The sequence below is a fragment of the Lagenorhynchus albirostris genome, chromosome 3 (assembly GCF_949774975.1).
Source record: "Lagenorhynchus albirostris chromosome 3, mLagAlb1.1, whole genome shotgun sequence".
In the NCBI taxonomy this organism is placed as follows: domain Eukaryota; kingdom Metazoa; phylum Chordata; class Mammalia; order Artiodactyla; family Delphinidae; genus Lagenorhynchus; species Lagenorhynchus albirostris.
This window is the reverse complement of record NC_083097.1, coordinates 164,350,867-164,367,851: the sequence shown is the minus strand read 5'-3', so window position 1 is coordinate 164,367,851 and position 16,985 is coordinate 164,350,867. Positions and strand designations below refer to the sequence as shown.

Here is a 16,985-nt window from a genome sequence, read left to right as displayed (position 1 = left end):
ACAGGGAGGGGTGTGATTATTCTGCCTCCCTGGTCACAGACAAGTTACATGGGAGGAAACATTTTCTAGCCACTGGGATGCTGAGGACTTACCTCTGATAATTCTTCTTTATGTAATTTGGTTTCCAAGTCACATAATTGATTCTTTATTTCTGTCTGCAGAAATTCATGCAAGAGATTCAATTTCTCCTTCACGCATTCCTAAGGGAAGGATATAGGTTTAGAAGTCTCCGCACTCCCAAGCTATGAACTAATGGACTAATACACAAATAGTTACACTGCCTGGTCACCTAACAATGACTGAATGGCAGGCAATGCTGAGTCAGCTAAAAAGAAAACTAAATATTCACAAGACATGTTCGTGATGTTTCCACTAAGATCATATCACACCATCTCCAGAGTGGTGAAAAATGGAAAGATTAGAGGTGAAACAGATACATAATAGTGTACTAGAACAAAACTGATTTTGAAAAACAGTGTGACCGGGACACGTTATAATCCAGACTTGAGGCTACAGAACCCAGACGGGGCAACTCGATGAGCTACCAAAAGCTAACCAATAATATCCTATTAGTACAGCACATTAGACAAAAACATCCAACGTATCCTCAACTTTAGGGAAAAGAGAGCCAATTCCACTTAAATTTGTTTTTATGAACTACACAGTATCTGTCAATTGGTCACATTTGATCATAAATTTTGTTAAGGTAGAGATTACCTTACCTTTTCTGTTAAACTATCTCTTTCCAAATCTTTGAGCCTGGGGGAAGAAAAAGGGAAGAAACAAACACTTGTTAAGCAACATTGTCTACCTGTAAGAATACCACAGTTTAAAGAACTTTGGAAATAAGTTTAACATGAATGTTAGAAAAAAATACAATGGTTTTTCCCTCCCCCAGTGTCTAGAATGCCCTACTGTAATGCCTACACGTTAAGAAGTTATTTTCGGGCTTCCCTGGTGGCACAGTGGTTGAGAATCTGCCTGCCAATGCAGGGGACACGGGTTCGAGCCCTGGTCTGGGAAGATCCCACATGCCACGGAGCAACTGGGCCTGTGAGCCACAACTACTGAGTCTGCTTGTCTGGAGCCTGTGCTCCGCAACAAGAGAGGCCGTGACAGTGAGAGGCCCGCGCACCGCGATGAAGAGTGGTCCCCGCTCGCTGCAACTAGAGAAAGCCCTTGCACAGAAACGAAGACCCAACACAGCCAAAAATAAAATTAATTAATTAATTTTTAAAAAAGTTATTTTCAATATGAATGAGGTCCCCCTTTTGGGGGGTGGTTTTCTGATGGTGGTAAGAGATGATATAGGAGCTCTAGAACAACATTATTTCTTTTTTTTTTTAACGTTATTTTAAAGACACTGGGAAAGGGGAAGCAGGTCACACAGTTGGGGTCCTTCCCAAGTTAACTGATCTATAGGTGGTCTTCCTCCAGTTGGACCTGACAAGATTTCATAGGAGGGCATACAGAGGTTAGAAAGAGTGGACCAGGGTGACAGGATGCTGTGGGGAACAGCCAGCTAACATTCCCAAAGGCCAGGATGGGGTGGTGGCAGCATATTCCTGATGAGGAATATAGGAAAATGGAGGAGTCAAGGCATCTGAGGCAGCAGGGGGTGCCCACACACAAGGAAGACAGATGAAGCTAGAAAAGTTGGCTGGCGCCTCACCCAAGAGCTCATTCTTGTAAATGTTTGTACCTAGTCATTCACAAGTGCAGAACCGTCATGAGTTTAGCTGGAAAATCATGATCTGATTTGATTATTGAAGATTAGTATCTTGCCTCTTTGGGGAGGAAGGGAGCAAAAAGAATAAAGGAACAAAACTAGAAGACACCGAGGAAATGGGGAGGCTGCTGTTCCTAGCCTGGGTGCTGACTGTGGGCAGTTGGGTGAGAACAGGTCTAACCAGCTGGGCAAGCATCCGTCAGCAGAGGGGCAGCACCCTGGGCGGGAACTGGGCCTCCACCATCTATGGCTCCTCCCCTCCAGCACCCAGGCTAGGTACTCAGTTACCAGCAGCCCAGAGGACAGGAACAGAGGTCTGCCAGGCTGGCCTTCCCAGAGGGCAAGTGTAAGCAGCACAGCCAGGAATTGAGCGACAGGCTTTGCTGGACTAATGACATACAGTGGCTACTCCGAGTGCACGTGGATCCTGCTTCTAGCTTCAACCACCACTGCCATCTGTGGGTGCCTACTCTACGCCAGGCCCTGTTCCAGGCAACAAGCTGAGTGATGGGATGTAGGCACTACCAGGCAGGGACCTCATGACTTGCTGGATGGTCAGGAAAGGCCTTTCTATAGAAAAGACTTAGCAGGGACTTCCCTGGCAGTCCAGTGGTTAAGACTCCGTGCTTCCAAGGCAGGGGGCGCCGGTTCGATCCCTGGTCGGGGAACGAAGATCCCATATGCCACAAGGTACGGCCAAAAAAAAAAAAAAAAAAAAAAAAAAGAAAGACTTAGCAGCCTCCAGATACAGTGGTAATATACTATATTTCACATATGTTGTGTAACTTGGACTCAAGATTCCGAGTCAAGCTTTCCAGAAGCATGTGAAGCCCCTTCCAGGCAAAAGTCATTTTACCCTCAAAGCAACTCAGGTCCTGGGAGAGCCTTGGATGAGGACAACTGCATAACTCAGTACTCACATGCTGCTGCAGGAACATCACACCTACCTGTCTTCAGTCATTCTCCTCACAAAACCCTGGCAGGACACAGCTCCTACCTCGACCAGGTTACCTCAGGTGTCAAGGATAACACTTAGACTGAAGCCCATCAAAGGGCCCTTTCCACAATGCTGACAACTCCTACATCTGGCCAGAAGACAGATCTGTGGGTCTGAATTCTTTGAAGCTTTCCTGTGAAGTGGGATATTTAGCCTGGCAGGGAGAAACAAATCTTCAGAATATCTGAAGTGTCTTGCCCTGTGAAGATTGGATTTGACCTGCTTGGCCCCAGAGTGGAAGGTTGGAGCCCAGGGCAGGCACCGAGGAGCCAGAGGTGTGGCAGGAAGAAGGCTGGCCAGTGCGCCGCTCCTGACACCCAGGCTTTCACTGGAGCGTCCATCCCCTTCCCAGTAAAACTGGTGACACTACCTCACATCTGCTTTACGTTCATAGCCAGGAGGATTAGAAGCAGACATGAAGGACCAGGTAGAGGAGTCACAGAGAACAGCAACCACCTTATAAAAGAAAACCGTAGCTCCCTTCCAGTCTAAGATCCCACAATTCATTCCTAGTTGCTTCCCTCAGAGCAGTTCTTTAAAGGAGAAAAAGATATACATAAACCACTGTGTGGACAAACAGAGTTCAAATATGAGGCTTCTGAAGCAAAAGGGTATAAACAGCATCAGGAAGGAGGGATCCAGAGACATTGAGAGCTCAGCGGGAACCGGGCAGAGGGAGCTGTCTGAAACAGGAGCAGCACAGCAGGGGCGATGGCTCAGAGTTCACCCAAGGAACCCACACAAGTCGGGCTGACACAGGGGAAGAAAGGCAAGTCCAGAGAGAGGAGGTGGGTGCCAGTCTGAGGGAGGTCAGCAATGTCAGGCTCAAAATCATTGACTTTGCTCCATAGTTAACAAACCATCGGAAGAGTCATGGGGGTGGTAGAACCCAAGGTATCAGTCATCTTTTAGTAGGAAAAAATAAAGTCAATCTGGCAGAAATAAACAATATATCAGACAGGAAGAGATAAGATGTTAAATCACGCTAACATCCTAAACTAGAAATGCTGGTCTGTAATATGGTTTAGCAGCAGGAGCTGAGAACATGCTAGAGAAGTTACAAAGCTCCGTCTACTCTGCCTTTTGTAATGGGCTGCATGGCGGTTGGTATAGGGCTACCAGAGATAATATTTGTGGTACGAAGGAAAACGGACCACCCCCCGCAAAGATATCCATGCCCTAATTCCCCAGAACCTGTGAATATGTTACCTTACAGGGCAAAAGGGGCTTTGCGGATGTGATTAAGGTTACAGCCCTTGAGATGGGGAGGTTTTCTTGGCTTATCCAGGTGGGCCCAATCGAGTCACTTAAATCCTAGGAGCAGAGAAACTTCCCAGCTACATTTCAAGCGATGTGACTACAGAAGGGTCAAAAAGATGTGACGTGAGAACTGGCTTTGCTGGCTTTAAAGACGGAGGAAGGGGGCCACAAGCCAACAGATGTCATCACCTCTAGTAGCTGGGAATGGCTCTCACCTTACAGCCAGCAAGAGAAGAGGGACCTCAGTCTTATAACCACAAGGGACCGAATTCTGCCAACAACCTGAAAGAGTAAGAAACAGGTCCTCCCCTAGAGCCTCCAGAAAGGAATGTAGCCTGCTGACACTTTAATTTTAATCCAGTGAGACCCACACCACATTTCTGACCTACAGAATCAGAAGATAGCAAATTTATTTTATTTAAGCTACTAAGACTGAAGTAGTTTGTTACGGCAGCAATTAAAAATTAATACAGTACCAGAAATTCTGAACTTTTCGGTGGGAGAAAGTAAGCAGACCATGAATTTTAGGAGTGACATTTCAGTGAATAGCTATCTAGATGGCTATTCGGCAGCCAGAAATTAGAACGGGCTCTCCAAAGAGGCTTCTCCAGCCGTACCCCCAACTGCTGAAAGCAGAAATCTAAGACTGGAAGAAAATAAGGGTCCAGGAATTGAAAAGGAATATGGCAGAAATCAGGGAAGAGGTCCCCTGGTGGCAAACAGCATCACAAAAGCCAAGGATACAAAGAATTAAGGATAGAAAACCACCTTAACTGAAGAATAGACTGGACACCCGGCACAAAAGCTAAGCTAAGGTGGCAGCAGAAAGAGCAAGACCAGGGACGTCCCTGGTGGCGCAGTGGTTAAGAATCCGCCTGCCAATGCAGGGGACAGGGTTTGAGCCCTGGTCCGGGAAGATCCCACAAGCAGCGGAGCAACTAAGCCCATGCGCCACAACTACTGAGCCTGTGCTCTAGAGCCTGTGAGCCACAACTACTGAAGCCCGCGTGCCACAACTACTGAAGCCCGCGTGCCACAACTACTGAAGTCTGCGTGCCACAACTACTGAAGCCCGCGTGCCACAACTACTGAAGCCCACGCACCTAGAGCCTGTGCTCCATACCACCGCAATGAGAAGTCTGCACACTGCCACAAAGAGTAGCCCCCGCTCACCGCAACTAGAAAAAACCCTAATGCAGCAACGAAGACCCAACGCAGCCAAAAATAAATAAAATTAAAAAGAGCAAGTTGAGACGATAATACAAGAAACCAGGCAAACAGGAAGGTTGGAATGATAAGCAGACATACACTGCTATGTTAGTATCTGCCTTAGTATCAGGTCTGCGTGTTGGTACTTTAAGTTATGCACCGCCCCCCACCCCAATAACAGGAGTGAAACATACAGCTGCCACGTGATAAGCAGTGAAGGAGGTTTCTGTGCAGGTGCTGTTCTACCACGTTTACACCTATCAGCTCAGCCTTCACAATGCCCCAGTGGAGCAGGCACCTCCATCCCATTTTACAGATAAAGCACCAGGAGGTTAGACGACTCGATCATACAGCTGGCAAGGGGTGGGGTGGGATCTGAACTCCAGTAGTCTGCACCTCTAGAATCCTAGTGCAGGGGAGAACTAGAAAAGGTAACTCAGTTTTGCCCTCTATACCTACTCAGGAGCCATGGAACTAGTTAAGAACTTCACTCTAATCTAATCAGAGTGGCTAGCAGATAAGAAAGCTGTCATAATTACAAAGGCTAAATGAGTTGTGCAATGAGGTTGTTAGAATCAATACGTAAATCCAGGCCTCGGTGAAGGGGAACGTCTGGCATGTAAGCATTCGAGTCTAGTGGACGCCGAGCTGCAAGTACAATGAATGGGGCAAACATGCTCAGACAACAAGTCATCATCAACTCCCAAGCTGCAAAGGCAGCATGCGGGATGCGCTGACAAAATTCAACACCTCATCGCAGGGAAAGGGGAGTGTCTTTCTGAGCAGTCTTACGGATGAACAGACAATACCAGCATGGTGAAGGGGTAGGTGGAACCCAGCCTCACACTGGTTGCTCTGCACGGTCCCAGGTCCTGAGAACCTAAAAGGTAACCTGTGTGGTTTGTGAGGAAAAGAACACAAGATGAGTCAGGCAAGTGGACGGGGATCCCGGACTTGAAGCCAAGTGCATTAGGCAGTGTAAGGGGCAGGAAAACCTCTGTCTCCAACTTGTATCAAAAGAGGATCACAGTTTCCACTTATAGAAAGCAGACCTGAGTGGCAACAGAAAGACGACTAGGAAGACTATTGCTTTTTCTATACAAAAGATGGTGGCTTGGACAGAGTAAGAAAATTCAAGTGGAAAAATGTGGCTTGTCCTGAAAGGTGTTATTTTTAGAAGACTTAGGACATAAAATACTTCAAAAAAAAGTTAAACTTAAAAACCCAAATGTTAAGAATACTTTCTAGTATCGTTACATAGTTAGTGTAACTGTATGAGTTTTAAAAGCTGCCATATAAACACAAGTTAGCACAAGTGACAGAAATGCCTGAGTGAGGTCTAGGCCTACATTTTGTTCCTAGAGCATTCTACTGAACTTAGCAGTATAATCCATAATATGAGGTCCCTAATTTCCATGAATCAAAAAGTTCTACCTCCGTTTACAAGGAGGTATAAGGGAGTATTGTAAAAGGAGTATTGAATGCCATGCTTATGTGTGTATTTTATAGGCTGAAATTCAAAATTTAAGAAAAGCTGTTGAGAGGGTCACATAAGCTGACAATGTCAATGGTCTGAGGCAGAAACCCAAGACTCTATAGCCACAGTAAGCAATTCTCATTCAAAGTAATATGGAACCTAGGGTGAATGGCGGATTGTAACACTCACCTAAGAACATTCAAATTCAACCAAACAAAACACTTGCTCTGGCCCAATAAAAGCCCTAGCTGAAGGGAAAGGTTTTGGCAAGAAGCAGACTTCCGCAGGAATCTTTGCTTCCTTGCTGTTAACTCCTGTGGCAACCACTCTTGAGAACACTTGAGGATTAAATGAGACAATGTAAAGTGTTTTATACAATTAGCAGAATGGAAAAAAAGCAAGCTAGATTAGTCAATAATGCTAACACAGGGTGGGGGGGGCCTTTATGTGCCAGGCATATTCTCATTTAATCCAATAGCAGTTTAAAGCCCATGTTAACTGTCCTAGTCCACAGATGTAACTTGTTTATGAAACTTGCCCAAGGTTAGATGAGCCAGTGGAGGTGGCATTCCCACCATCAAGTTAAGGAAGGCTGGGCCCAAACATCTCTGTCCTGGGTCTAAAGTGAAGCCAGATACTTCCTTAACGCCATTTCCATTTTTAAGTTATGTTTCCATTTTTAAGTTATAGGGATTCTTCAGCAAGGCAGAGCACCCTCTAACTGTGGTTAAGAAGTGGTCTGACGCCTGGGAGGGAGACCCAAATGCCTGCAACACCTACTCTCCACGCCCAAAAGCCCAAATCAGGACTGGACTGGCACAACTTTAGGAAACGAGCACAGGGAAATAGAGAAATGGCAAGATCAGGTTCACAAATCTGGCTGGAAGTGTTCAGGGCTGGTCGAGGCTCCCGTGACTAGTGCTCCAAGTGAGGTGTGCAAGCTTCCAGGAGTGAAACTGATGCCCTTCAGGAACAAGAAACCTGGGCCCAACGGTCTTGCCGCTGACCCCTGTGCACAGATTAGCTAAGACTGGCTAAGTCCCCGATGTTAGGTGCTGGCCCCTCACTCCCCCTACACACACACACACACACACACACACACACACACACGGAGGAAACTGCAGCCAGTTCTCCCTAGCAAGGCTTCCTTGATGCCCACGGCTCACAGGCACCGATTTACTAGAAGAAACCACTCAGCTTTCACGGCGTCCGAGCCCTAGCCCTCACGGTATGTGAAGAGTTCCTTGCAGAATGCGCCTACCCTAGCCGTATGAGGTGATGGAGGGAGCCCCCAGAGGAAGACGGGGCTCGCAAACCTGAGCCGGCCGCGCCCGTCCCCCGACCGGCGACATCTGTCTCTGGAGGCTGCCATCGGGATGCGTGGCGTGGGGGCACCGAGGGGACCCCCAAAATACCCCCGGGGACCAGGCCGGCCCGACCCCCTCGAGAGGACCGGGCACCGGAAGTGGAGGCCTTAGTGCCCGGGCCGAGGGGTATTCTGAGGCCGCGGGCTGCCCACTTCCTGCGCGACCAGGCTGGCGGCAGGGGCTGGGCCTGAGGCTGCTCCAGGAAGGGGATCCCCAAGGCGAACCCAAGGCTTGCTCTACTTTGAGGTCAGAAGAGACCCCCAAGTTTCCAGTCACCAGGGAGCTGTGAGAGGGCCTCGGCCCATTTTGGCGCCAAACGACCAGCGGCGCGCGCGACCGGAAGTGCCACCCTGCCCGCGCCAACTGCCGCCGCGCGCCGCGCCATCCCACGCATGCGCGCCCGCCTGTCAGCGGCGGCCACGGGCTACCCGGAGGGGAAACGACCCCCACCCCCACCCCCAACGCCGTGCAACCCATCCCAGGGTCGCAGTCCCCCGCAGCACCTACCGCCTGCGGACATCGTCGGGCAGTGAGAAGGCCCGGGAGGCCAGCGCGGGCACCCGGGCTGGGGCGGTACGGGCAGGCATCTTGGAAGGTGCAGCAGAGGCGGCGGCAGCACAGGCAGCCCTGGCTTTTCGCGCGGAAACCGATGGGGAGGGGCGGCGAGCGGAGGCAGCGCGTACCATCCCGGCCTGGGCGTGGGGGAAAGCGGGCCGTACCACACGGAGGGAGGCCGTACCATGTGTGGGTAGACGCAGTGAGGCTGGCCGTGCGTAGGGGCCGCGCATGCGCGGGACGGGAGCGCACCCCCGCGTGGAGCAGTGGGCTTGTCCAAGCTCCACCGTTTGCTGGGAGCTTTGCCTGAGACATTCATTCATTCGTTCTTTCCCCGCCTGCTAGGGGAAAAATGAGGAACATCCTCAGGGTGTTCCAGGATGTGGGCACTAGAGTTCAAGTCCTCAGTTCCAATCCCACCTACACCTATTTGCTTACTATGACGATCTTGGGCAGGTCATTTGGACCCAGCTTTAGTTTCCTCATCTGTGAAAAGGGTCTAATAGCACTTACTCCAGAAAATGTTGAGGATGCACAAGATACGCGGGTAGCACCAAAGATCTCACTGGTAGGGAGACCTGGGCCACTTCCACAGTCTGTGTGCTTTAAAAAACACCAGAACTTGAGCAAGGAAAATCTCTTCAACACATGGTGCTGAGAAAACCGGCTATCTACATGCAAAAGAATGAAACTGGACCCTTACCTTACACCGTATATACAAGTTAACTCAAAATGGATTAAAGACCTAAACCTAAACCTAAAACTATGGCACTCCTAGAAGAAAATGTGGGGGGGGGCGGGGGGGAAGCTTCGCGACATTGGACTTGGCAATGATTTCTTGAATATGACACCAAAAGCACAGGTCACAGAAGCTAGAATAGACAAATGGGACTACATTAAAATAATCCTAACCCCAACTCATGCACAGCAAAGGAATCAAAGTGAAAAGGCAACCAATAGAATGGGAGAAAAATGTTTGCAAATCGTATATCTGATAAAGACTTAATATCCAGAATGTATAAGGAATTCCTACAATCCAAAGACAACTCAATTAAAAAACAGGCAGGGGATTTGAATAGACAGTTCCATAAAGTAGGTACAGATGGACAACAAGCATATGAAAAGAAGTTCAACATGACCAATCGGGGAAATGCAAATCAAAACCACAATGAGGGGACTTCCCTGGTAGCACAGTGGTTGAGAATCCGCCTGCCAATGCAGGGGATACGGGTTCGATCCCTGGTCTGGGAAGATCCCACATGCCGTGGAGCAATAAGCCCGTGCGCCACAACTACTGAGGCTGCACTCTAGAGCTTGTGCTCCACAACAAGAAAAACTACCGCAACGAGAAGCCCGTGCACCACAACGTAGAGTAGCCCCTGCTCGCTGCAACTAGAGAGAGCCCGCTTGCAGCAACAAAGACCCAACGTAGCCAATTAATTAATTAAATAAAAAACACACACAATGAGATCACTTCACAGGCATGAGGATGGCCACCATCAGAACAAAAAGTATTGGGGAGAACACGGAGATTAGGACCCATGTACACTGTTGGTAGGGATTTACAATAGTGCAGCTGCTATAGAAAAGTGTGGGGACTTCCCTGGCGGTCCAGTGGCTAAGACTCCGTGCTTCCACTTCAGGTGGCACGAGTGTGATCCCTGGTCAGGGAGCTAAGACCCCGCATGCCACTCAGCACGGCCAAAAGTTAAAAAAAAGAAAGAAAAAAGTGTGGAGGTTCCTCAAAAAATTAAAAATAGAATTATCATATGATACAGCAATCCCACTTCTGGATATATATTCAAAAGAATAGAAAACAGGATCTCAAAGAGATACTTGCACACCCACCTTCATAGCAGCACTATTCACAATAGCCAAGAGGTGGAAGCAACCCAAATGTCTTTGGATAGATGAATGGATAAAGAAAATGTGGCATACACATATAGTGGATTATTCAGCAAATCCTGCCCTTTTGCAACAACCTGGATTAACCTCGAGGTCATTATGCTAAGTGCAATAAGCCAGTCACCAAAAGACACACTGCATGATTCCACTTATTTGAAGTATCTAATTTAGTCGCCTTGTAGAAAGGGAAAGAACAATGGTAGTTACCAGGGGCTGGGGGGGTGGGGGGGGAGGGGATTTGTTCAATGGGAATGGAGTTTCAGTTTTACAAGATGAAAGTTTCAGAGATCTGCTGCAAAATAATGTGCATGTAGTTAACACTACTGTACTATACACTTAAAGGTTAAGATGTAAATGCTATGTGTTTTTTACCACAATAAAGAAGAAATAAACCATTAATAGGATAGGGTTGAGTTGAAAAAAAAAAGTACTTATCTGCCACAACAACAAAAAAAGCATCAGAATGGAGTTAGAAGTTATGGCATATATTTACATTTTTGTATTAAGATTTACAAATGAACATGTTTGTAAACACACACAAACTAGGTTTCTCCGACAGCTGGTGGACAGCTTCTAGAAGTGGACCTCAGACCCTCTGGTTGCCATGCATTACCCACACAGGGCAGGATCCAGGAGGACTGAAATATTAGGAATAGAACTAATAGCTATTAATTTCATATTTAATCAGCACTTCTGTTCTTACTGTACCAGAATCTTTAGGAGTTATTTAATTTAATCCTTAGCCGCCATAAAGGGAGATATCAGGACCCCTATTTCCCATGGCCTAGGATATTTGTCACAAAGGAAGCTGCTTATACCCAAGATCACAGGCTCAGTAAGCAGCAGGGACAATGAATCCAGGTGTCTTTAGTTCCAAAGCCTGAATGTAAAACAGTGACCCAGCTGTCAAGCCCTGTAGACCTGTCAGAAGCCAGCATGTGGGTTCCTAACCCACCTTAGGAAAGGGGGGCGCTCACAGGACAGGGAAGGAAGAGGAGATAGATGAGCTGACCTGCTCTCTTCAGGGGTCTCAGCTCACAGGAGAGCAGCTGCACTTATTGGAGCCTCCCTCTCAGGTAGGTTCTCTTTTTAATCCCTTTGCCAAGGGATGATTTGACCCATTTTACAGATGGGGCAAGGGCTCAGGGACAAAGATTTGCCTAAGGGCCCCCAGCAAGTTGGTGCCAAAGCTGGGCTTCCAGCCCAGCTGCTCTGCTCTCAAGTTGCTCAGAGACAAAAAGCCAGGCACCACCTCTAATTCCTCTTCTTCCCTCACATGCAGGAGGTGAGCAATCTTTGTTTGTTCTTCCTCTGATGAAATACACCCAGGTCTTTCTGCTTTTTGACTGGGCTGCCGCTCCAACCCAGACTGCCATCATCTCTCACCGCGACTATTGTAACAGCCTCTTTCTTCCGCAGTCTCCCAGACCACTGCATCCAGAGGGCATTAAAAAAAAAAATGTGGGACTTCCCTGGTGGCATAGTGGTTAAGAATCTGCCTGCCAATGCAGGGGACATTGGTTCAAGTCCTGGTCCAGGAAGATCCCACGTGCCGTGGAGCAACCAAGCCCGTGCACCACAACTACTGAAACCCGCGTGCCTAGAGCCCGTGCTCTGCAACAAGAGAAGCCACCGCAATGAAAAGCCTGTGCACTGCAACGAAGAGTAGCCCCCTCTCGCTGCAACTAGAGAAAGCCCGCGCGCAGCAACGAAAACCCAATGCAGCCAAGAATAAATTAATTAATTTTAAAGAATGTTAATGCCCTTTTCTTTCCCACTAGAACTTTCCAGAACTTCTCATTGCCCTTGAAATAAAATGTAAGCATTTAACTCCATTTACAGGGTCCTGCCTGGGTGCAGCTCATTTCCCCCTCATTGAGCTCCAGCTTCGTTGACCCACTTTCAGTCTTTCAAGCTCTTAAGTGCCGCAGGGCTTTGCCTTTGCTGTCAATTCTGCCCAGGCCATTTTTCTGGGAGATTCACAGCTCAAAGATTGCTACTGCCCAGAGGCTTCCCCCTGCCCACCTGGAAGCAACCCCTCATCCCCAGTCTCTCTCTCCTATTATCCTGTTGCTTCATAGCATTTACCACTGTCACAGACTCATTTCTGTCTGTTGTAGCCTTTCTGTTCCACTAGAGCAGAGCAGAGGTCAGCAGTTTTTCTATAAAGGATCAGATAGTAAATATTTTAGGTTTTGTGGGCCACATGTTCGGTTTTAACTACTCAGTGCTGCCCTTGTAGCATAAAAACAGCCATGGACAATACACAAATGAATAGGTATGGCTGTATTCCAATAAGACTTTATTTATAAAAACTTGACAGGCCAAGGTATTCCCTGGTTGTCCAGTGATTAGGGCTCGGTGCTTTCACTACCGTGGGCCCAGGTTCAATCCCTGGTGGGGGAACTAAGATCCTGTAAACAGTGTGGCACAGACAAAAAAAAAAACAAACTTGGCTGGCTAGATTTAGACCATGGGCCTTAGCGTGCCGACCCCTGCAAAGACTGAGCTCCAGAGGGCAAGGACTTGGTGATCTGCCTCGTTCACAGCTGACCTCCAAGGGCTCACTCAGTAGGAATCCAAACATCGGTTAAATAAATATATAGGACATGGGAGATCGCACCTGGGAGGTGCCTGATACAAATGTTGGTAGGTATAGAGCTGTTTTCTGCCCCACAACACAGTGATTTCCAGTTCACAAACAGGGAGACTGAGGCCAAAATCAGATCAGTTGCAAACCCAGTTTCTGTCTTTTTTTTTTTTTTTTTTGCGGTACGCAGGCCTCTCACTGCTGTGGCCTCTCCCATTGCGGAGCACAGGCTCCAGATGCGCAGGCTCAGCGGCCATGGCTCACGGGCCCAGCTGCTCCGCGGCATGTGGGATCTTCCCAGACCGGGGCACGAACCCATGTCGCCTGCAGGACTCTCAACCACTGCGCCACCAGGGAAGCCCCAGTTTCTGTCTTTAATCCCTGAATCACGTGCCTCACTCGACTCACCTGACCAGTAATATATCAGTCAAGGTCATGGGGAAGGGATATTGATGGCTTCCAGGAGGCTCCAGAGTGACTGGCTGGACCACCAGAGACTCCTTCCCCACCTAGAAATGGGCTCATCCCTTGAGACAAGCAACCGGAACTTCCAGAAAGTTAGATTCAGCTCCTGTGGGCATTCACTCTGACCCCACCTCTCGGTAGCGTTCACAAACCCCTCAGAAGATCTGCCCCAGCTCCCTGCTTCCCAGGCCACGTTCCTGCCTCTAGCTAGAGGGCCATACTCAAGAGGCCAGGAGAGACCAGGGGTCAGCACAACCAAGGTCCAGGCAGCCCAGAGCACAGGGCTGGTGGAGGGATGGTCACGTGTCCTGAGCCACAGTCAGGCAGAAGGCCGAAGCTGAGTCACGCCACATGCTGGGGAATTAGTCTGAGCTCTCACTTGGTGCCAGCCTAGCAGAGGCCCCGGGCGGTGACAGCGGCACTCGAGGGTTCAACAGGAACACTTCGCCACTCTCACTCCAGGCAGGCGGCCAGGCAGGAAGACCGCAAGGGCAGGCCTCGCACGCTCTCTCTCCAGGCTCGAGTGACCGGAAATCGGATCTGGGGAAACCAACTCTGGGGTATGCTGGGCAAACCCGCCTGCTCCTTTGCAGGGACCTTGAGCGGGCGAAGGGCTTTCTGTTTGGGACCAAAGGAGGCTTACTGCCAAGCCTGGGGGGGTTTTCCTTCAAACAGCCCTTGAGTCCATTAGCTGATCTGCCCCTCCAGGGCTACCACCCCAGCTCAGGTCATCCTCCCCTCTGTCCCGGATGCCTGCCTGGCCTCCTTCCTGGGCTGCCACTCAGCCCTCTCACCACCTATTCTCTGCAAGGAACAGGGAAGGATCTTCTTAGAATCTAGATCTGATCGTATCACCTCCTCCCTGCCCCACTGAAGGTACCTGAATGGCTTCTCAGTGCTCTTAGGGTAAAGCCAACCCCTACCCCTACAGCCAACCCCTAGCTCTGCCCACATCAGCTTTTGCCACTCATCCCTTGACTCACCCCAGCTGAGCTACATCCTGGACACTCCCTACCCCTTCCTGCCTCAGGGCTGTGGAAGCCAGCCTACTAGAGGGCCTCCAACATTCCTTGCCTCAGTATTCATGCCTTTGTGGAGTCCTCTCCAACAGTGAATCAGGGCCACTCCCTGGAAGTGAAGGTGCAGGACTTCTGAGGCTAGGCCATAAAAGCCATCACAGCACCACCTTGTTCTCATGAGGGAAGCCAGCCACCATGTTGTGAGGATGCTCAAGGAGCCCCACGGGGATGCCCATGGGAAGAGGAACCATTTTGTCAGCCATGTGAGTGAGCTGCTTTGGAAGTGGTTCCTCCAGCTCCAGTCAAGCCTTCAGATGACTGTAGCCCCAGCCTATATCTGACTGTAATCTCATGAGACCCCTCCAGCTGGAACTGCTCACTTTGCTGCTCCCCATTTCCCACTGAATGATAATGTGGGGTTGGCCAAAAAGTTCGTTTGGCTTTTTCCATAGCATCTTGCAGAATACGTGGGTGGTAGTGTTCTAAGCCACTAGACTGTGGGGCTTTTTGTTATTCGGCCATAAATAATTATTGCAAGGTTTTAGCACTTGCTGTTCCTTTAAACTGGAAAGCCCTGTTGCTCCATATGCCTACTTCTCCTACTTGGAGAATCGCTAGTCGTTCTTCCTATTTTAGCTCACCCATCACCTCCTTCAAGGAGCCTTTTCTGACCTCCCCCAACACTATCAGGGTGTCTCGATAGGCTCTTAAAACCACAGATCTTTCTTTTAGAGCCTTTGCCTCAGCTGGTGATCGCACATTTTGGGGTGATAACTTTATGCCAGCACCTAGCAAAGTACCTACGATGTAGTTGGCACACAGCAAAGGCTCAGGTAGCCCTGCATGAGTGAGCGTGTGATGCCTCTTCCCCCACGTTAACTGCTCAGTCTGCAAACATCCATCAAAACAACAAATGCACACCCTTTTATTCAGCTATTCTACTTCTGGGAATTGCTCCTAAGATGTACTCACAAACACGTGCAGTGGTTAGGACTGCACATGGTGGCCCAGTGGTTAGGACTCAGCCCTTTCACTGCCAGGGCCTGGGGTTTAATCCCTGGTCGGGGGACTAAGATCCCACAAGCCGGGCCGTGTGGCCAAAAAAAAAAAAAAGAGAGAGAGAGAGAAGTGGACACAGCCATTCATTGAGCCTTGTCTGTAGCAAAATACTGGGAAGAACCTAGTTCCCCATCGGTGGGGATTAGATAAAGGAATTGTTTACCATTCATACGGTGACAGACTCCACAACAACAAAAAATAAAAGAATATTTTTCTATATAATATCCTAGAGGTTGTTTCCTATCTGTAAGTGGGTGTAAAAAAAGACATAGGACGGAATGCACAGTGTGCTACTGTTTATGTAAAAAAGGGGGGGATGGAAGGAATTATGTATACTTACTTATTTACACATAAAATCTTGGGAAAGAGACAAGAAATGGATAAATTCCTGGAGATAAGGAATGTTAATTAGCAGGGTTAAATCTATTGGCAAAGGAATTTTTCTGAATCTTTTTGCCCTTTTGGAATGCTGGACCATGTGGCTATATTATTTATGTGAAACAAAAACAAGCGGCAAGGGCTTCACCGGTGGCGCAGTGGTTGAGAGTCCGCCTTCCGATGCAGGGGACACGGGTTCGTGCCCCGGTCCGGGAAGATCCCACATGCCGCGGAGCGGCTGGGCCCGTGAGCCATGGCCGCTGAGCCTGCGCGTCCGGAGCCTGTGCTCCGCAACGGGAGAGGCCATAACAGTGAGAGGCCTGTGTACCCCAAAAAAAAAAAAAAACAACAACAACTGGCAAAGCATTGGTGAATGGATGGTCTTTTTGGTAAATGGTGCTGGCCCCACTGGATGGCCCTATGGAAGGAAGTGAACTCTGATCCCTACCTCACACCACATACAAAACTCAATTCCAGATCTTGCAGATCTAAACGCGAAAGCAAAGTCAAGAAAGCTTTTCAAATAAGACATAGAGCTTCTTCGTGACTTTGGAGTAGGTGAGTGTTTCTTCAACAGGACACAAAGCACTTTAATCATAAAGGAAAATATGCCAGGCTGTATTAAAATGAATTTGTTCATCAAAAGATACCACTAAAAGACAAGCCACAGACATATGTCTGCCAACCAAGGACTTGTATCTACAATACACAGAGAGTTCAATAAGAAAAAAACAGGCAATCTCTTTTACATTAAGTAGACAAAAGAGTTGAACAGGCACTTCATAAAAGAGGATATCTAAATGGCCAAGACTCAAATGGGAAGCTACTCAGTTTCATCAGTCATCAGGGAAACGCAAAATGAAACCTCAATGTGATTAACAGCTCCCACATACACCCATCCATGCCAGGATGACTAAAATGAAAAAACAAATGCTCACAAGTTTTAGTAAGACCAGAACTTTCCTGTGTTGCTGG

General features: G+C 48.5%; 1 protein-coding gene across 4 annotated transcripts in view; it reads right to left on the bottom strand.

Annotated features, from left to right (window-relative positions):
• Positions 1 to 8,716, bottom strand: part of DNMT1 (DNA methyltransferase 1) — a 42,302-nt gene extending 33,586 nt beyond the window's left edge. For 2 of the 4 annotated variants that reach the window (XM_060145231.1, XM_060145232.1), the window contains exons 1-3: positions 8,547 to 8,714; positions 723 to 759; positions 93 to 200 (exon numbers count right to left, since the gene is read on the bottom strand). In XM_060145231.1, coding sequence (XP_060001214.1) covers positions 93 to 200; positions 723 to 759; positions 8,547 to 8,626 — 225 coding nt within the window. In that variant the 5' untranslated portion in view covers positions 8,627 to 8,714. Of the gene's footprint in view, positions 1 to 92; positions 201 to 722; positions 760 to 8,546 lie in introns of all 4 variants that reach the window. The other 2 variants (XM_060145234.1, XM_060145233.1) reach the window with 2 other exon arrangements.
• Between the last annotated feature and the right edge of the window lie 8,269 nt (positions 8,717 to 16,985).